The sequence below is a fragment of the Colias philodice genome, chromosome 5 (assembly GCF_061535455.1).
Source record: "Colias philodice isolate Cphi_HAF_F1 chromosome 5, ilColPhil1 Martin Lab GWU primary, whole genome shotgun sequence".
Taxonomy (NCBI): domain Eukaryota; kingdom Metazoa; phylum Arthropoda; class Insecta; order Lepidoptera; family Pieridae; genus Colias; species Colias philodice.
The window spans coordinates 7,647,473-7,662,452 of record NC_143090.1 but is presented as its reverse complement, the minus strand read 5'-3'; the positions used below and the strand labels follow the sequence as shown (position 1 = coordinate 7,662,452).

The 14,980-nt window shown below is 33.5% G+C and overlaps 2 protein-coding genes across 3 annotated transcripts; one reads left to right on the top strand and one right to left on the bottom strand.

Moving 5' to 3' along the window:
- The first annotated feature begins 1,742 nt into the window (after positions 1-1,742).
- LOC149488527 (solute carrier family 25 protein Shawn-like) lies at positions 1,743-10,284 on the top strand. Of its 2 annotated transcripts, XM_089695697.1 has the most exons (11): positions 1,743-1,947; positions 2,050-2,207; positions 2,320-2,376; positions 7,811-7,916; positions 8,167-8,289; positions 8,392-8,490; positions 8,669-8,775; positions 8,926-9,007; positions 9,132-9,339; positions 9,436-9,516; positions 9,716-10,284. In XM_089695697.1, exons 1-10 carry the CDS (start codon positions 1,857-1,859, stop codon positions 9,470-9,472), a joined length of 1,068 nt encoding a protein of 355 aa, XP_089551823.1. In that variant the 5' UTR covers positions 1,743-1,856; the 3' UTR covers positions 9,473-9,516; positions 9,716-10,284. The 2 variants fall into 2 exon arrangements, with proteins under 2 accessions (XP_089551823.1, XP_089551822.1); XM_089695696.1 differs by lacking the exon at positions 9,436-9,516 and having other exon boundaries at positions 9,716-10,283.
- Positions 10,285-10,834: 550 nt separating this feature from the next.
- LOC149488526 (U6 snRNA-associated Sm-like protein LSm8) lies at positions 10,835-11,516 on the bottom strand. The gene is made up of 2 exons (XM_089695699.1): positions 11,052-11,516; positions 10,835-10,963 (listed from the first exon to the last, which is right to left on the bottom strand). The coding sequence occupies exon 1, from the start codon at positions 11,352-11,354 to the stop codon at positions 11,064-11,066; it is 291 nt and encodes a 96-aa protein (XP_089551825.1). The 5' UTR covers positions 11,355-11,516; the 3' UTR covers positions 10,835-10,963; positions 11,052-11,063.
- Positions 11,517-14,980: the final 3,464 nt, after the last annotated feature.

Here is a 14,980-nt window from a genome sequence, read left to right as displayed (position 1 = left end):
TTAAATTTAACGAAGATAAAAGCCATTTTTCAAAAAAATATTTATTAACTGTGCCAAAACAGCTCGCAGGTGTCATGGCGTAGGCTTGACGTCACACTTTGGTAAATACGTAATTATTTGTACGCATTGCGAAGAAAATTAAAAAAGTCTTTATTTAATATGTGTTACAGAAACGAATTTCAAAGTTTATGAGTGGTGTGCAGTATTGCAGTATGAGTCCACATAAAAATAATGCTGAAAAATGTGTTAGTAATTATTTCAAGCGAGAAATAATAAGAAATGATTGTATAAAGTTGGTGCGGAGAACCCCGAACCACGTATTCGTGAATTCGCAATTGTATTTCTGTTCTGAGTCGATAAAGCATACGTGAAACAATAGAAAATAAATAAAAATGCGTATTCTCAACATATTCATAGCAACAAAACACATCTGACGCGAGTTGTTTACTTAAGCGTGACGTCACGCGTGTTTTAGTCAAAATGGCTAACTGCAGAATTTCAATGTTTTATTTTATTGATAATCTCATTAATCTTAATGGTTTTAAGATTTCTAAGTCACTATATTGAATTTATTTATTGTACATTTTCCCTTAAAAACACTAATACGATCATTTATGGATACTGTCGTCATGCCTATTATTGTTTTTCGTGTGGTGCGTATTTTCGTGTGGCAGCGTAAGTACCTACACTGGCGGCCGATGCTTGCTTCTTCGTTCCAAACTATTAGTACGCAAAATATAACTAAATATACCTACTACTGACTACACCACTTACGCTTGAGCGAAATAATAAATATTATATAGGTAATTAAAGACTTGTACAGCTTATCTATCTACTTTTATTCTTCTTGATTATTATTGATTCAGTAAAATATGGAATAAAAATATTATTAGGTATACTAAGGAAAATAAATAGGTAACAGATAAGGGTATGGGTTAGGTTAGGTTCGTGTTTTTGAAGTGAAACTTCTTTATCGGGGTTGGAAAAAAAATTAGTGACATTTTTTCGTTACGCGTGACATTTTTCCGTTACGCGCCATCTTTTTTTTATCCCTACCACGCGTGATTCGACCGATGTATTTCTGTAAAGTTGCATATAGTAAATTATTTTTTGAAAAATAAGGTCATAAAGAAGTTTCACTGCTTACGTGTGTACACTAGTACACGCACACATTTTTTTTTAGCTAAGTACACAAAAATTTTTAACGAGGCGACGGAGCTCCGTCGCCTCGCAACCGTCTTCTTCTGGACTTTGATTCTTACATTTTAGCACTATTGACAATTGAGGTCGTGCAGCTGTAGTGAGGTGGTAGTAGCATCCTCGATACAAAAAATATACGATCAGTACGCAACATTACATACACATGCATTGTAATAATATATTTAAAAACAGCAATACAATAATATAAACGCGAGCAATGGAAAGACGGCGCGCTTACTCCGAAACATACACGATGTCCGCATGCATACTGATTACTGGCGCTGTATATTTTGGAGCGCTATTCTTACTTACTTCACTACAAAGTATACGCGAGTATTTGCGTACTGCTGTTGTATAGATTGGAAGAACTTTGTAAAAAAGTTATTTCCAAACTATTATACGAGATTAGTTTCACACCGTTGCTTGCTGGCCTTGTTGTGGGAAAGACGCATCGATGTTCGATGAACACGATTCAAGAATTATTGGTTTTTATTTTTGTCTATGTCAAGATACGACATTGACATCCACTTGACATCTGACAATAGATGAAAAACAAAGATGAAAATAGTGCTCAGCTGTTGATTTACGGCCTCGTAGCTGTTATTTATACTAGTATTTATTCTGTTTTCTAAGTTATTATATTCAAATTATAAGCCATGATTCGCGAAGACGACCCTCAGTTTCGAATAACACCTTTTCAACAAATGGCATCAGCATGTTCCGGTGCCCTTATAACCTCACTATTTAGTAAGTTGCAATCATGTTGTTTATAAAGCCAATGGTATAATTAATGCTACAAACTATTGCTATGTCATGTGCTTAAAATTCCAATATATTTTTTATTTGCAGTGACGCCATTGGACGTAGTGAAAATAAGATTGCAAGCGCAGCAAAAGGCGCTGCTCTCAAATAAATGTTATTTATATTGCAATGGACTTATGGAACATTTATGTCCTTGTGGTGAGACAGCATGGATACCCCGACGAGTCCACTTTCATGGAACAATGGTAACCTTCATTTTATTGTTATATATTATATATTAAGTTTCAAATTATGGACATTTAATTTGCAAAATATTATGTAACAATTATGTGACACTAAAATATTATCTGTTTACAGGATGCTTTTTACAAAATAGCCAAATTAGAAGGTGTCACAGCTCTTTGGTCAGGTTTAGGAGGGTAGTTCCGTACCTACATCGGTTAACAGCTGTTTTGTATCGTCTTAAAGTAATAAATTAATTAAAAGTGATATGTATATGTTAAAGTGTTTTCTATTGCTAAAAGTGATCTTCTAAGTTCATCCCTACAAAATAAATGTAAAAGCCGTTGAAAAGGGACTTGTTTAAGGTACTGTACTGTGTATAAAAAATCGTTACAAAATCTCCACTTCCCGATTATACTCCAGAATTTATAACAATCTTCCATAAATACTTATTTAAAATGCATTGCTCAGCTTGCTATAAAACAATGAAAAAGGAAGAGCTTGAATGTTCTAAGTGCAAGGGCTGCTATCATCTAATGTGCCTTAATATGAGCATCGCTTATTTCAATACAAATTATAAGGAAGGTAAACAAAAGTGGTTGTGCCCTACTTGTTCCAATATTACTACTCGGAAAAAGGGAGAAAACACACCCGTTAGACGGCTTCATGAACCTACTTTGGAGGATAGTATAATGTCCTGTGAGGACGTCACTCAGGACATGTCTATTGCTTCCGTGCCCATGGATCAGGCCACTATTAGTATACAACAATTCTCCTCGTTGCTCGAATCTAAATTTGAAAATTTGGAAATGAAACTTACCAAAAATCTTAGCATCGAAATTTCGGCAGCAATGGATATGTTGAAGAAAGAGTTAAATGATACTACCGACTTATTGTTTGCTCAAGTAACACAAATGAAAAATGATTTGTGCACATACCGCGATCGGATAAATAAATTGGAGTCTGAAAACTCGTCGCTGCATTCTAAATTATCACAACTTAGTAAACAAAATCACGACACCGCCGCCACTTCATCCATGCTTAAAACAATAAAACAACTTCAATCCGAAATAAACGAGCGAGATCAAGTAAGTTTACTCAATGACGTTGAAGTATATGGTATACCCGAATTTGAAGGTGAATCAGCTACGCATATCGCGATTACTTTGGCAAAAAAACTGGGAATAACATTAGAGGAGCGCGATATAGTGTGTGCGCGGCGCATCGGCCCCAAGCGCCGGTCAATTACTACCGGTGTAAGTAATGATGGAAGTGATTCATCGAGATTGATCGAAGATAAGAATCGCCCCACTCGTACGCGTCCTATTTCAATTAGTTTTGCACGACGTTCACTCCGAGACGAGCTCCTGAAAAACGCCCGTGTGCGACGAGGCACTTCTACTTCCGACCTAGGTTTGCCCAATCATGATGTGAAACGCGTACACTTGCATGAAAGGCTCACACACAAAAATCGTGTATTATTTGGTAAAGCCCGTGCCCTGGCCAAAATTAAGCAATGGCGATTTATTTGGACCAGGGATGGAAAAATATATGCCCGTCAATCTGATTCCAGTAACGTTTGTGCTATTCGTTCCGAAGAAGATATTGAAAGTGTTTTTACTTTACTCCCTAATCATATTCAAACTGTCTAATTTTATAGTTACATTGACGCTGCTTTATATATACAATAATGATAGTACTTTGTCATTCTATAACTACGCTTTTATAGATAGTTTGTATTATTACTCTTTTTTCTCTACACATTCCGCTAATTTAAATATTTTTAATAAACTTGCCACATTTCAATTTTGTAAATTTATTGTTTGTATATTAATGTACACTGATGACTCAATTGTAACTTATTTAAACATTCTTAAAATAATGACTATGTCAAATAGAAATCATTTTAGGTTACTGAATTGTTATGATGATGAATATTATGTAATATTATGCTTGATGTATGTAAATAATGAGTACTTTAATTTGAGAAATAACTTTATGTTTCCATATTATTTGATAACATATATTCATATTATAGTTTTCAACTTAATATTTCTCGTGCATAGGCAAAATAATATATTTTACAATGCTATGGTCAAATTATATTATATTCAACTTATAATTTATAATTATTTTCACTACTTTATTGTTTATTCACATAATTATATTATTATTTCCTTTATAATAATTTCTATAGTTACATTTAAATTATGTAATTATTATATTTTTATTTTCCTATATAAATACAAAAATGGTTAAAAATATATACCTAAAAATTGGATTGTTTAACGCTGGATCATTATGTACAAACCATGATGAGTTCCAAGTTGCGTTTGAGAAACATATGCCAGATATTCTTGCGATTAATGAAACCTGGCTACGACAAGGTCATGAGGGTAAAGCGCCGCGTCTCCCTGGTTATACTTTTCGTCACATTCCTCGCCCCCCGGGCACGCGATCACGCGGCGGTGGAGTAGGATTTTTTGTTAGTCAACAGCTTTCTTTTCGTATATGTAAACATCCTATTAGTAACAATAATCAATGTATTGAACAGATGTGGATATCTGTCAATATTAATTGCAACAGGATATTGGTTGGGACTGCTTACCGTCCACCTTGGCAAGGTATTGACATTTTCTTTGACGCCCTTTCAGAATCACTTTCGTATTTTTCCGATTTTGATAACATTGTTTTACTTGGTGATTTCAATATCAATATCCATAATAGCCAGAGCAGTATGTCGGTTAGTCTCAACCAATTCCTTCATTGCTGCGGTTTAGATAACCACATCACTGAACCCACACATTTCACTTCTCACAGCGAATCTACTCTTGATCTACTGTGCACAAATATGTCCGTTTTTTCGACTGTCGTATGCCACGTCCCTGAGCTTGGCGGTCATGCTATGGTCTTTGCGAACTTTAAAATTAAAAAACCTAATTCAATTAGTACTTTTATTTCATACAGACCTTTAAAAAATATCAACTTGATGGATTTCAATAGCGACCTTGCCTCAATTCCTTGGAACGATATCTGCCATATGCCAAATGTAAATGATATGGTGACTGTTTTTAATTCATATGTTATGTCTCTGTTTAACAAACATGCTGCTAAAACGACCATTTCGCTTAAGAATAGACGCTCTCCATGGCTGACAAGTAATCTCAGACATTTGATGTCGGTTCGGAATGATGCACTTGATAAATATCGTAAAACAAAGTGTGAAAAGGACAGGGTATATTATAAATCACTAAAAAGTTTTGTCAATATATGTTTGCACCAAGAAAAGATCTCATTTTACGATTCCCATATCAATGCTCATTCAAAAAATGGTAAAGTTTTGTGGAAAAATTTAAAGAATCAAGTTTTGCCCAATTTCAAAACTAGTGCCGTTTTGCCTGATCATCTTCGAGATCCAAATACGATCAACTCACATTTTTTGAATATTCCTGGCACTGGCAATGTAGATAAATCCATCCTTGACTATTTTAGTAATAATAGTTACGGCAAAGGTGTCTTTAAATTTGATCTTGTTGATGAAAATGCTATAGCCAAAATTATTATTAATTTGAAATCCAATGCTGAGGGCTATGATGGTATTCCTAGAGATATGATTTTACTCACACTTCCTACGACACTTAAGGTAATTACAGCTATTGTAAATCGCTCTCTGGCTACATCTACGTTCCCATCTATCTGGAAAATTGCTCTCGTTCGTCCTTTGCCTAAAACGGACAATCCAGTGGACTTTAAAGATCTTAGACCTATAAGTATACTTCCATTTCTATCTAAGATACTCGAAAAGGTTGTTTACTTTCAAGTTGTGAAATACTGTGAAAAGCATAACATTTTTCCGGAGTTACAATCGGGGTTCAGAAGGCAACGAGGTACTACAACAGCTCTGCTCAATGTTACCGATGACCTACTTGCTAATCAGGATGAGGGCTATGCGACAGCATTAGTACTTTTGGATTTCTCTCGGGCTTTTGACTGTTTGAATTTGCAGCTTATGGTCGCCAAGCTTTCTTTCTATGGGTTTGACAATAGTTCGTTAGAGTGGTTTCATAGTTACCTAGGTGGTCGCTCACAAAAGGTTATTGTTAGTAATAATGATGGTTCCACTTCTACATCTAGTGAACTTTTTGTGACACGAGGTGTACCACAGGGATCAATTCTAGGTCCTCTTCTCTTTATAATATATGCAGCAGATATAACCAACTGCATTAACTTTTGCAAATACCACATCTATGCAGACGACCTGCAGGTTTATTTGCCTGTAAATTGTAAGGATTTGTCTTCATCTTTAAATAAAATATCTCAGGATTTAAGTGCTGTATCAAAGTGGTCTTATAATAATTCATTAGTGTTGAACCCTAATAAATCGAAATACATGATTGTTGGCTCCAGGCGACAAGTACAAGCAATAGAGAACTCTAACATTTCTCTTTATATTGAAAATTTTCCCATACATAAGGTAAATGAGGCTCGTAATTTAGGTGTTACTTTCGATAAACACCTAAAATTTGAAAGTCATGTCCTTGAAGTTGTGCGTAGTTGCTTCTACCGATTAAAAGTTATTTACAAACTTCGGCCTTACCTAAACACTAATCTCCGTATCCTTTTAGCTGAATCTCTAGTTCTATCTAAGTTGAATTATTGCATAAATGTGTATGGCCCTTGTTTGCTTCAACGTTCGCAACGTCTTATTCAGAGAGTACAGAATGCTTGTGTTAGGTACTGCTTTAATGTCCCTCCGAGATCACATATAACACCATTTTTAAACTCCGCCAAAATGCTTAACATGAAAGGTAGACAAGATCTATATTTGGCTTGTCTACTTTTTGATCTGTTTAAATCCAAGCGTCCCTCGTATCTGTACGAAAAATTAAGATGGAGAAAAGATAATGGTCGGAACCCAGTAAGGAGCGTAACTAGCGCACTTTCAGTCCCTCTGCATCGATCGCAAGCTTTCCGTGGTAGCTTTAAGTACTGTGCTACAAAGTGTTGGAACAATATCCCTCCGCCAATTAAACAAGTGTGCTCAAAGTACTCTTTTAAAAAAATGTACAAAATCCACTTACTTAACATGCAAAATCAAAAATAGATTTATATTACTCCGCACTGCACAGACTTAGGGCTGCCACGAGAAACCATTTTTTTTATCTTATTATACCTAAATCTATTCAAATTTTACTGCTATACTATCCGATCGGTATTTTATGTATCTACTATTTATTTATTATCTATGTATATTATTTATTCATATCACTTTTATGTAACTATCTATTCATTTATTTTTTTTATTGTATATACCTACTTACTTTTTTCTATTATATTATATGCTAATATTGTTCTCACACTATCTATAGTATTTATATTTTATGTATGGTACGGGTATGGTATGGGTCTTGGCAGAATATCAGCGTTATGGTTCTCAGAACTATGACATTGTGCTGAGCCAAGACCTTTTCAGGGAACATTTCTTGTATTCATTTTTGTTTAATTTAATTTTAGATTTTAAGTGTATTTTGTTTTTTTCTTCTTTTTAAGTGTCTAGTATTTAAGAATTGTAAATGTTTTCCTGAATAAATGAATAAATAAATAAATAAATAAATAAATAAATTTAAGTCCAACGCTGGTATTAGCGCTTCCTTGCACAGTGATATATTTTGTATCATATGAACAGCTTAGATATAAAATGAAAACCACATATAATACAATGACAGGAAACAGTAAGTTGGAACACTTTATTAACTCTGACTTTGATAATTTTACCTACATTGTCCTATTGAAGACATGGGATGCATTATTATTAGATATATTATCAAAAGAAAACAAAGTGATAAAACCTTGGACCTTTTATCTTTAAATCTAAAGTGCAATCTTTAATCTCTTATCAACTTGCCAACAATAATATTGTCACAATAAAGATAATAATACAAAAAAGATGAACTAATTTAGACCAATATTTTGTATTGACAGTGGGTCAACCAATGTGGATACCTTTAATAGCAGGAGCAACTGCAAGAATGACAGCTGTTACTATCGTCAGTCCTGTAGAACTTATTAGAACAAAGATGCAGTCTAAAAAGCTCACTTATTCTGGTAAGATAAAAATGTGCTTTGCAATTATATCTATTGAAAATAAAATAATATGAGAAAAATTTTATTACTCCAGTAATCCGCAAATTTGTTAATTATTTACAGAAATAATGATTGCATTACGACAAGTGTTAAAATATGAAGGATACAAAGGACTGTTTCGTGGCTTAGGATCAACACTTTTGAGGGACGTGCCATTCTCAGGTAGTTTACTTGTACTGAATTATCTGATATAACAACAGACCTGTATAAATGAAGTTTTATCTTTTTTGCATAATGAAGATCTACCAATGCTTAGTGATAATTAAGTTAAGGACTGCTTTTCGAAGCTGGTGTTATTGAAATTTTGGATCGTAAAAAATTCATCATTATTGATTTACAGGCATATATTGGACGACATTTGAAAAAACAAAGAGAATATTCAATAAACCAGATTCAGACAAGAATACATTTATGTTCAATTTCTTTTGTGGATCTGTAGCTGGAAGTGTAAGTAGTAAGCATATATTACAAAAATTTAAAGTATTTTACTGCATTAAAAGTGACTTATATTTAAAAATAATTAGAATTATTATACATTGTTTAGTGTCTATATTGTTGGTTGTTCAAATGTTAAGACTAATATCCCTTCTTTTTCAGGTTGCTGCTTTTATGACAATACCTTTTGATGTCATTAAAACTCATCAGCAAATAGAATTAGGTGAAAAAGAAATCTATACCGGTAAGTTATACTGATGCATGTTAAAGGGTAGTTTTTAAAAAAATGATATGGTAGTACGGAATATATATTGTAAAATAATTATTATTATTTTCCTACCACAATCTAATAACTTTGATTATTTTAGATGGTAAAACTCGACAGAGAGCTTCAAATATGAAAGATATTGTAAGGGCTATCTATAGGAATCACGGCGTAAAAGGTCTGTTCACAGGCTTCTTGCCTCGTATATGTAAAGTTGCACCGGCCTGTGCGATTATGATCGCAACATTTGAATACGGAAAGCAATTCTTCCAAAAGTACAATTCTCAAAAATATAAGGAAATGATGCAAAGGTGAGCATAGTTTAAATAAAATTTATTTACGTTTTTATATCCTGTTCATATTCCTTAAAACCATTGCCAATGTCCTTAATCCTGTTTTCATTTCAGACAAGGTGTAGATCTAACAATTGTAAAAAGTGAATAGTGCAAGATTTTGCGTTTGCTTGTGGCTTATTTGTATTGTTTTAGGTATAATTATTTTTTGGTTTTTGTTTATGTTTATTGAAGCTTTTTATATTATTTATAGAACAATTATTGTGTGTGTACATGATTGTATCATTCACTCACCAACGCAATTGTTTTTTACCTATAGTCTTATTTATAATAGCTTTAAAATTTGTTTATAAAAGTTTTTATGTTACTTATACTACTGAATATTTATTTGCAGACATCATCAAGATATAATAATCGTCAGCCAAGCAACAAGTGGCAATGACTACTCTTAACAAGAAAACTACAATAGGGAATACCGTAAAAGTACATAAAATAGATTTAAGTATTTTATGTTATTGTAAATAAGTATTTTTGGTGGCTGTTCATTATTCCAGGAATAGATTTAATTCGAACAATGATTTGATATTAAATTATAGTGACTATGACCAAAATTTTAGCATTGTATAAGTTATGTTTAGGTATATTATGTGAATAGTAAAATTGTAGTAGAGATTAATCCATAGTTTAAAACCACAATGTTAGATGTTTTGGTTATTTTTTAATTTATCTCACTAAATGCAGTAATATATACCTTAGACAAACATTGAAAATGTTATGATTATGTTGTTACATTTATAATGATTTGATGAAGATTGTATATATTGGCATATTCCATATAAATAGTTGATTGACAATTATTATTGTTGTATATACCTTGGTTGTATTAAAATATATGTGATGTTCTTAATATTATCTTAAATTATTTTGTAGATCATTTTCTAGTCTGATGTGTAGCAATTATCTCGTGACCTTGTTTAATATATAAATAAAATTCTGACCTTTATTTTACTTAGTTCATCAATTAAATAATTCTTAAGACTATTCAATTGTTTAAATCTAAGGATACATTGAAAATGATTTGAATTTAGAGATATATCCCACCGAGAGTAACCACAAAGACAACAACACTGGTAGTTAGGTTAATTGTATAAATATTATAAATTTTCAGTGGTCACTCTCTATTTGAATATTCTAAATATTGTTATTTAATTCACCATGCATACTTGACAATTTAAAATTATTCATTATGTGTATTCTTATTAACCCAACACTTGGTCACTGTGTTTATTGTGAGTGTGGTAATGTGGAAACTAAGATCTTAAAATTACCTCAAAGGCATGTACAATATGGTTTCCAATCTATACTAATATTATAAAGCTGAAGGGTTTGTTTGTTTGAACGCGCTTATCTCAGGAACTACTGGTCCGATTTAAAAAATTCTTTCGGTGTTAGATAGCCCATTTATCAAGGTAGGCTATAGGGTATATATCATCACGCTAAGACCAACAGGAGCTGAGCAAATGCTGAGCAAACCGCGGAGCACAGCTAGTAATAATATAAAGTATTATTTTTATTAGCTATTTCTCAAGCATACTATGAAGGCATAAGTTGGTGAGCCTTCCTACTTGTTCAATAACAATATCTGAAAATAAGTGGATGCAGAATATTAAGAGTAAAATACACATGAAACCATTATCACTCGTTTATTAAAATATACTTAGAAATAATACCTATATGGTAAATTAATGTACTATTGGTCCTAGAGGTTCTGCTTTAATATTTCCTAGATCTAGTCTGCTGTCTATTGATTCATCAATTTGGCCCACAATTGCAATATTGTCTCCTCGAATAATGTGCAATCCCAACACAACTTGTGCTACTCCTGTCGAGGACGAAAATACTCTTTCATGTGACTCGTCCAAAATAATGTTTATAGTCTGGTCAAAGCCTTTTAGCGTGCCGATAAAATTTCGCCCATCAGCAGTTATCACTGATACTGTTTGATTTATGTAATTTTCTAAGCCTGACGCCATATTATAGTAGAATCGCACGTACAAAAATATGTTTTCTATTTTGATATTCACTAATAAAGCGTCTCAACCCTCAGCACACCGTTTGTAAATTTTCAATCTTCATTTGTCAATTTTGGCATTTCTGAAATCTGAATTCTGATTTCAAGTTCTATTGTCAACTGTCATTGTCGCACAACACAAGTAGATCTGTGGTCGTACAGAAATGTGTGTGTAGAGTCCATTTCAAGAAAGAAGTCCCGCGGTCAAATAAAAAAAAATAATAAAATAAAAATCTTTATTTACCAAAAAAATTTAAACATTTCATCATTACTTACAGGAGACCCAAACTAGGCTGTTGCCTGTATCTTGGGTATCAAAACGGAGTACAGGTTTCTAGATATGTCGAGTTATACCTTAACTATAATTAAATTTAAAATATAAAAGATAAGTAAATTTAGCGATATGTGTCTAAGTGGATTACTATGTGTGTGTGTGTATTTGTGTGTGTGTGTAAATGTATTATGTATACGAGTGAGTAAGTTTGGGTGTGAGAGTATTTGTGATTCTGTGCAGATACGTGAGTGAGTGATGTGATTCTGTGCGGATACGTGAGTGTTATGTAAGCGGGTGAGTAAGTTTGTGTGAGAAAGTATTTGTGATTCTGGGCGGATACGTGAGTGAGATCAATAAGTTGATTGTACATTTTAGACCAGATCTTCGGTGTCGCTGTACGTCAATTCATGGAGCCAGGTTTTAATTATTTTCTTACATTTATGCGTGGTGTAATTCTTCAGTGATTTTGCCTTACAGACATTGTTGTAGGTGTGAATGAGTGAATATGATGGGCTTCGTCTGGCTATTTTTGAATTGTATGCAGGGAGTGGGATTCGGAAAGTTCTTTTTCTTGTTAGTTCTTTGTAATCGGGGCGCGAAGCTACAGATTTATGGGTTAGGCAGACTGCTGATAATATGTATAATTGACGAACACGTAGTACATTAAACTCCCGATATAGTTCGTTAGTAGGGAATCTATAAGGTTTTTTTAACGTCACTTTGATCAGTGCACGTTGCGCTCTCACCAACTGCAGAATGTGAGATTTGGCGGCACATCCCCAGGGCCCAGACCGAGATGCTGTAGTTTAATACAGATTGACACAGAGATGTGTATACTTGTCTTAAAATATTAAGAGGGGTACAGTTACGAAGTTTCTTCATTATGAAGATGAGTTTTCTAGTTTTTAATGATACCTCTGCTTATATATATGTTGTTTATAGTTTAAATTACTGTCTAAAGTCACTCCTAAATACTTGATAGAGGTAGTGGCCTCAATATGATTACAATTGCATGTTGGATAGATAATTTTGTCGCTAGTGCAAGAATGAATTTTGATAGACTGATTTGGCGAAAGTTTGGTGTGTGCAGATTTTTTAAAGGACAAGTATTTAGTTTTTTGGAGATTTAAAGTGAGTAGGTTTTTATTGAGAGCTTCTACAATAGCTAATAATCCAGATTCTGCGATCTTGTGTGTGTTTTCCCAATCTGTACCATGAAAGATAATGGCAGTGTCGTCAGCGTAAGCTATTAAGTGGGAGTTTTTTATTGACAGTTTTAGTATGTCATTGATGTAAATAATAAAAAGGGTTGGACCGAGAACGCTTCCCTGAGGAACGCCGAATTCTATTTTTAGTTCGGAGCTAAGCTTTTTGTCAATTTTAACACATTGCCTGCGGTCAGTTAAATAGCTCCTGAACCAATTTAATGAGGTGTCTCTAATACCAATTGACTCTAGTTTCTTTACAAGTAATCCGAGAGATATTGTGTCGAATGCTTTAGCTAGGTCTAAGAAGACGCCAATGCAACAGTTTCCGTTTTCTGAAGATATGGTGTTGGAGAGCAAAGAAATTGCATGTTCAGTAGATTTATTTTTTCTGAATCCAAATTGGTTGTCTGAAATGAGTTGAAATTTATCTAGGTATGAAGTCAGTCTGTAGTTCACGATTTTTTCCAGACCTTTTCCGAGAATACTTAATAAGGCTATAGGTCTGTAGTTTTCCGGGTGATTTTTTGTTCCACTTTTATAAATTGGTATTACAACTGCTGTTTTCCAGCAGTTTGGAAACACTCCCGATTCTAAGCTTAAATTGTATATGTATGTAAGAGGATTGATGATTTCAGGAAGAATGGCTTTTATCGTTTGGACTGTGAGATTATCTATACCAGGAGAGCTATCATTATTCATACTGATTATAACTTTACGTACTTCTGTTTCGTCGGTTGGGGGGAGGAAGAAGGATTGCGAAGCAGAGTTACTTATTTCATAGGATTTTATTAAAGCTTCTTGAGATGTGTTTAGTTTATTGAGGATTTTGTCAGATAGAGTTTTCCCGACTGAAGTAAAATATTTGTTACAAATGTGAAGGGAGCTGTTAACGTCACTATTAATTTTGAGGAGTTCGATCGGAGAGTTCGACTGATTTGTAGTTTGGCTTATATTTTTGATGGTTTTCCATAGCATTTTTGTGTTAGATTTATTTTGTTCTATAAGATTACTATTGTACTGTATTTTGACATTTCGGAGAACTTTATTGCAGAAGTTTCTGTATCTTTTAAATATGTGTTGACGGAGTAGATCGTTAGGAAAAAGCTTGGAATCTTTGTGTAGTTTATCTCGATGTCTTATGCAACGAATTAAGCCAGGTGTGATCCAAGGCTTAAGATTTGTGAATTTGCGACTTATTACCACTTTTACCGAGTACTTTTCTATGCTTTTAGATAATATTTCATAAAAAGACGAGGATGCCTCATTAACTTGAGCGGAATAGACAGTTTCCTTCCAGTTAATAGATTTAAGTGTGTTTATAAGAGCGTCAATTTCAATTTTCATTCGCCATCGAGGTTCTTTTTGAAATTGCTTTGTCTTCACAACTTGAGCTATAACAATATCGTGATCAGTAATACTGGATTGACATATTGAGCCATAAATTTTTCCAGACGCCTTAATAAAAATGTGATCGAGACACGTTTCGCCGCGTGTAGGTTTAGTAATAGTAGGAAGTAAACAGTGAGATGACATGATACATAAGTAGTCTATGGATTGCTGAGTTGTTGGGTTGCAAATGTCGATATTAAGATCTCCAGCCACCACAGCTATGGGTTTATTGCTAAAGGTTTGGAGTAGAGTATCTAACGAAGAAAGGAAAGAATTGTTAACTGGAATGGAGGGGGTACGGTAAATTCCAACTATAAAATATTTTGATTTATATTTAGTTTTAAACTATCTGCATTTGCAAATGAGGAATATGGAACTAATTTAAGAGATGGGGAGATCGGCCAATACATATATATCAATTGTTTTTATCTAAATATTCGAGTCGTAGTAGGTTATAAAATGAAATTAAATGAAAGATACATACTTTCCCCCACAGATTTCCCCACATTTAACCCTGCCAAAATTATTACGCGCGCATACAGCGCTGCGTCTGCGGGACTTCTTTCTTGAAATGGACTTTACCACGGGTGTGTACAATATATTATAACCACGGATTTTATCCATTGTAGTTGTAGAAAAATTAACACTTTAGTTTAGTGCATCATAATATATTACTATTCATGTACCTATTTGTATTTTAGACAGTGCGCGCACGAG

Coding starts and splice junctions, on each gene's coding strand:
- LOC149488526 (XM_089695699.1), bottom strand. CDS start 11,354: ATGGCGTCAGGCTTAGAAAATTACATAAATCAAACAGTATCAGTGATA.
- LOC149488527 (XM_089695696.1), top strand. CDS start 1,857: ATGATTCGCGAAGACGACCCTCAGTTTCGAATAACACCTTTTCAACAA. Junction 8,290..8,391: donor TAAAAAGCTCACTTATTCTG/GTAAGATAAAAA, acceptor AATTATTTACAG/AAATAATGATTGCATTACGA. Junction 8,491..8,668: donor GAGGGACGTGCCATTCTCAG/GTAGTTTACTTG, acceptor ATTGATTTACAG/GCATATATTGGACGACATTT.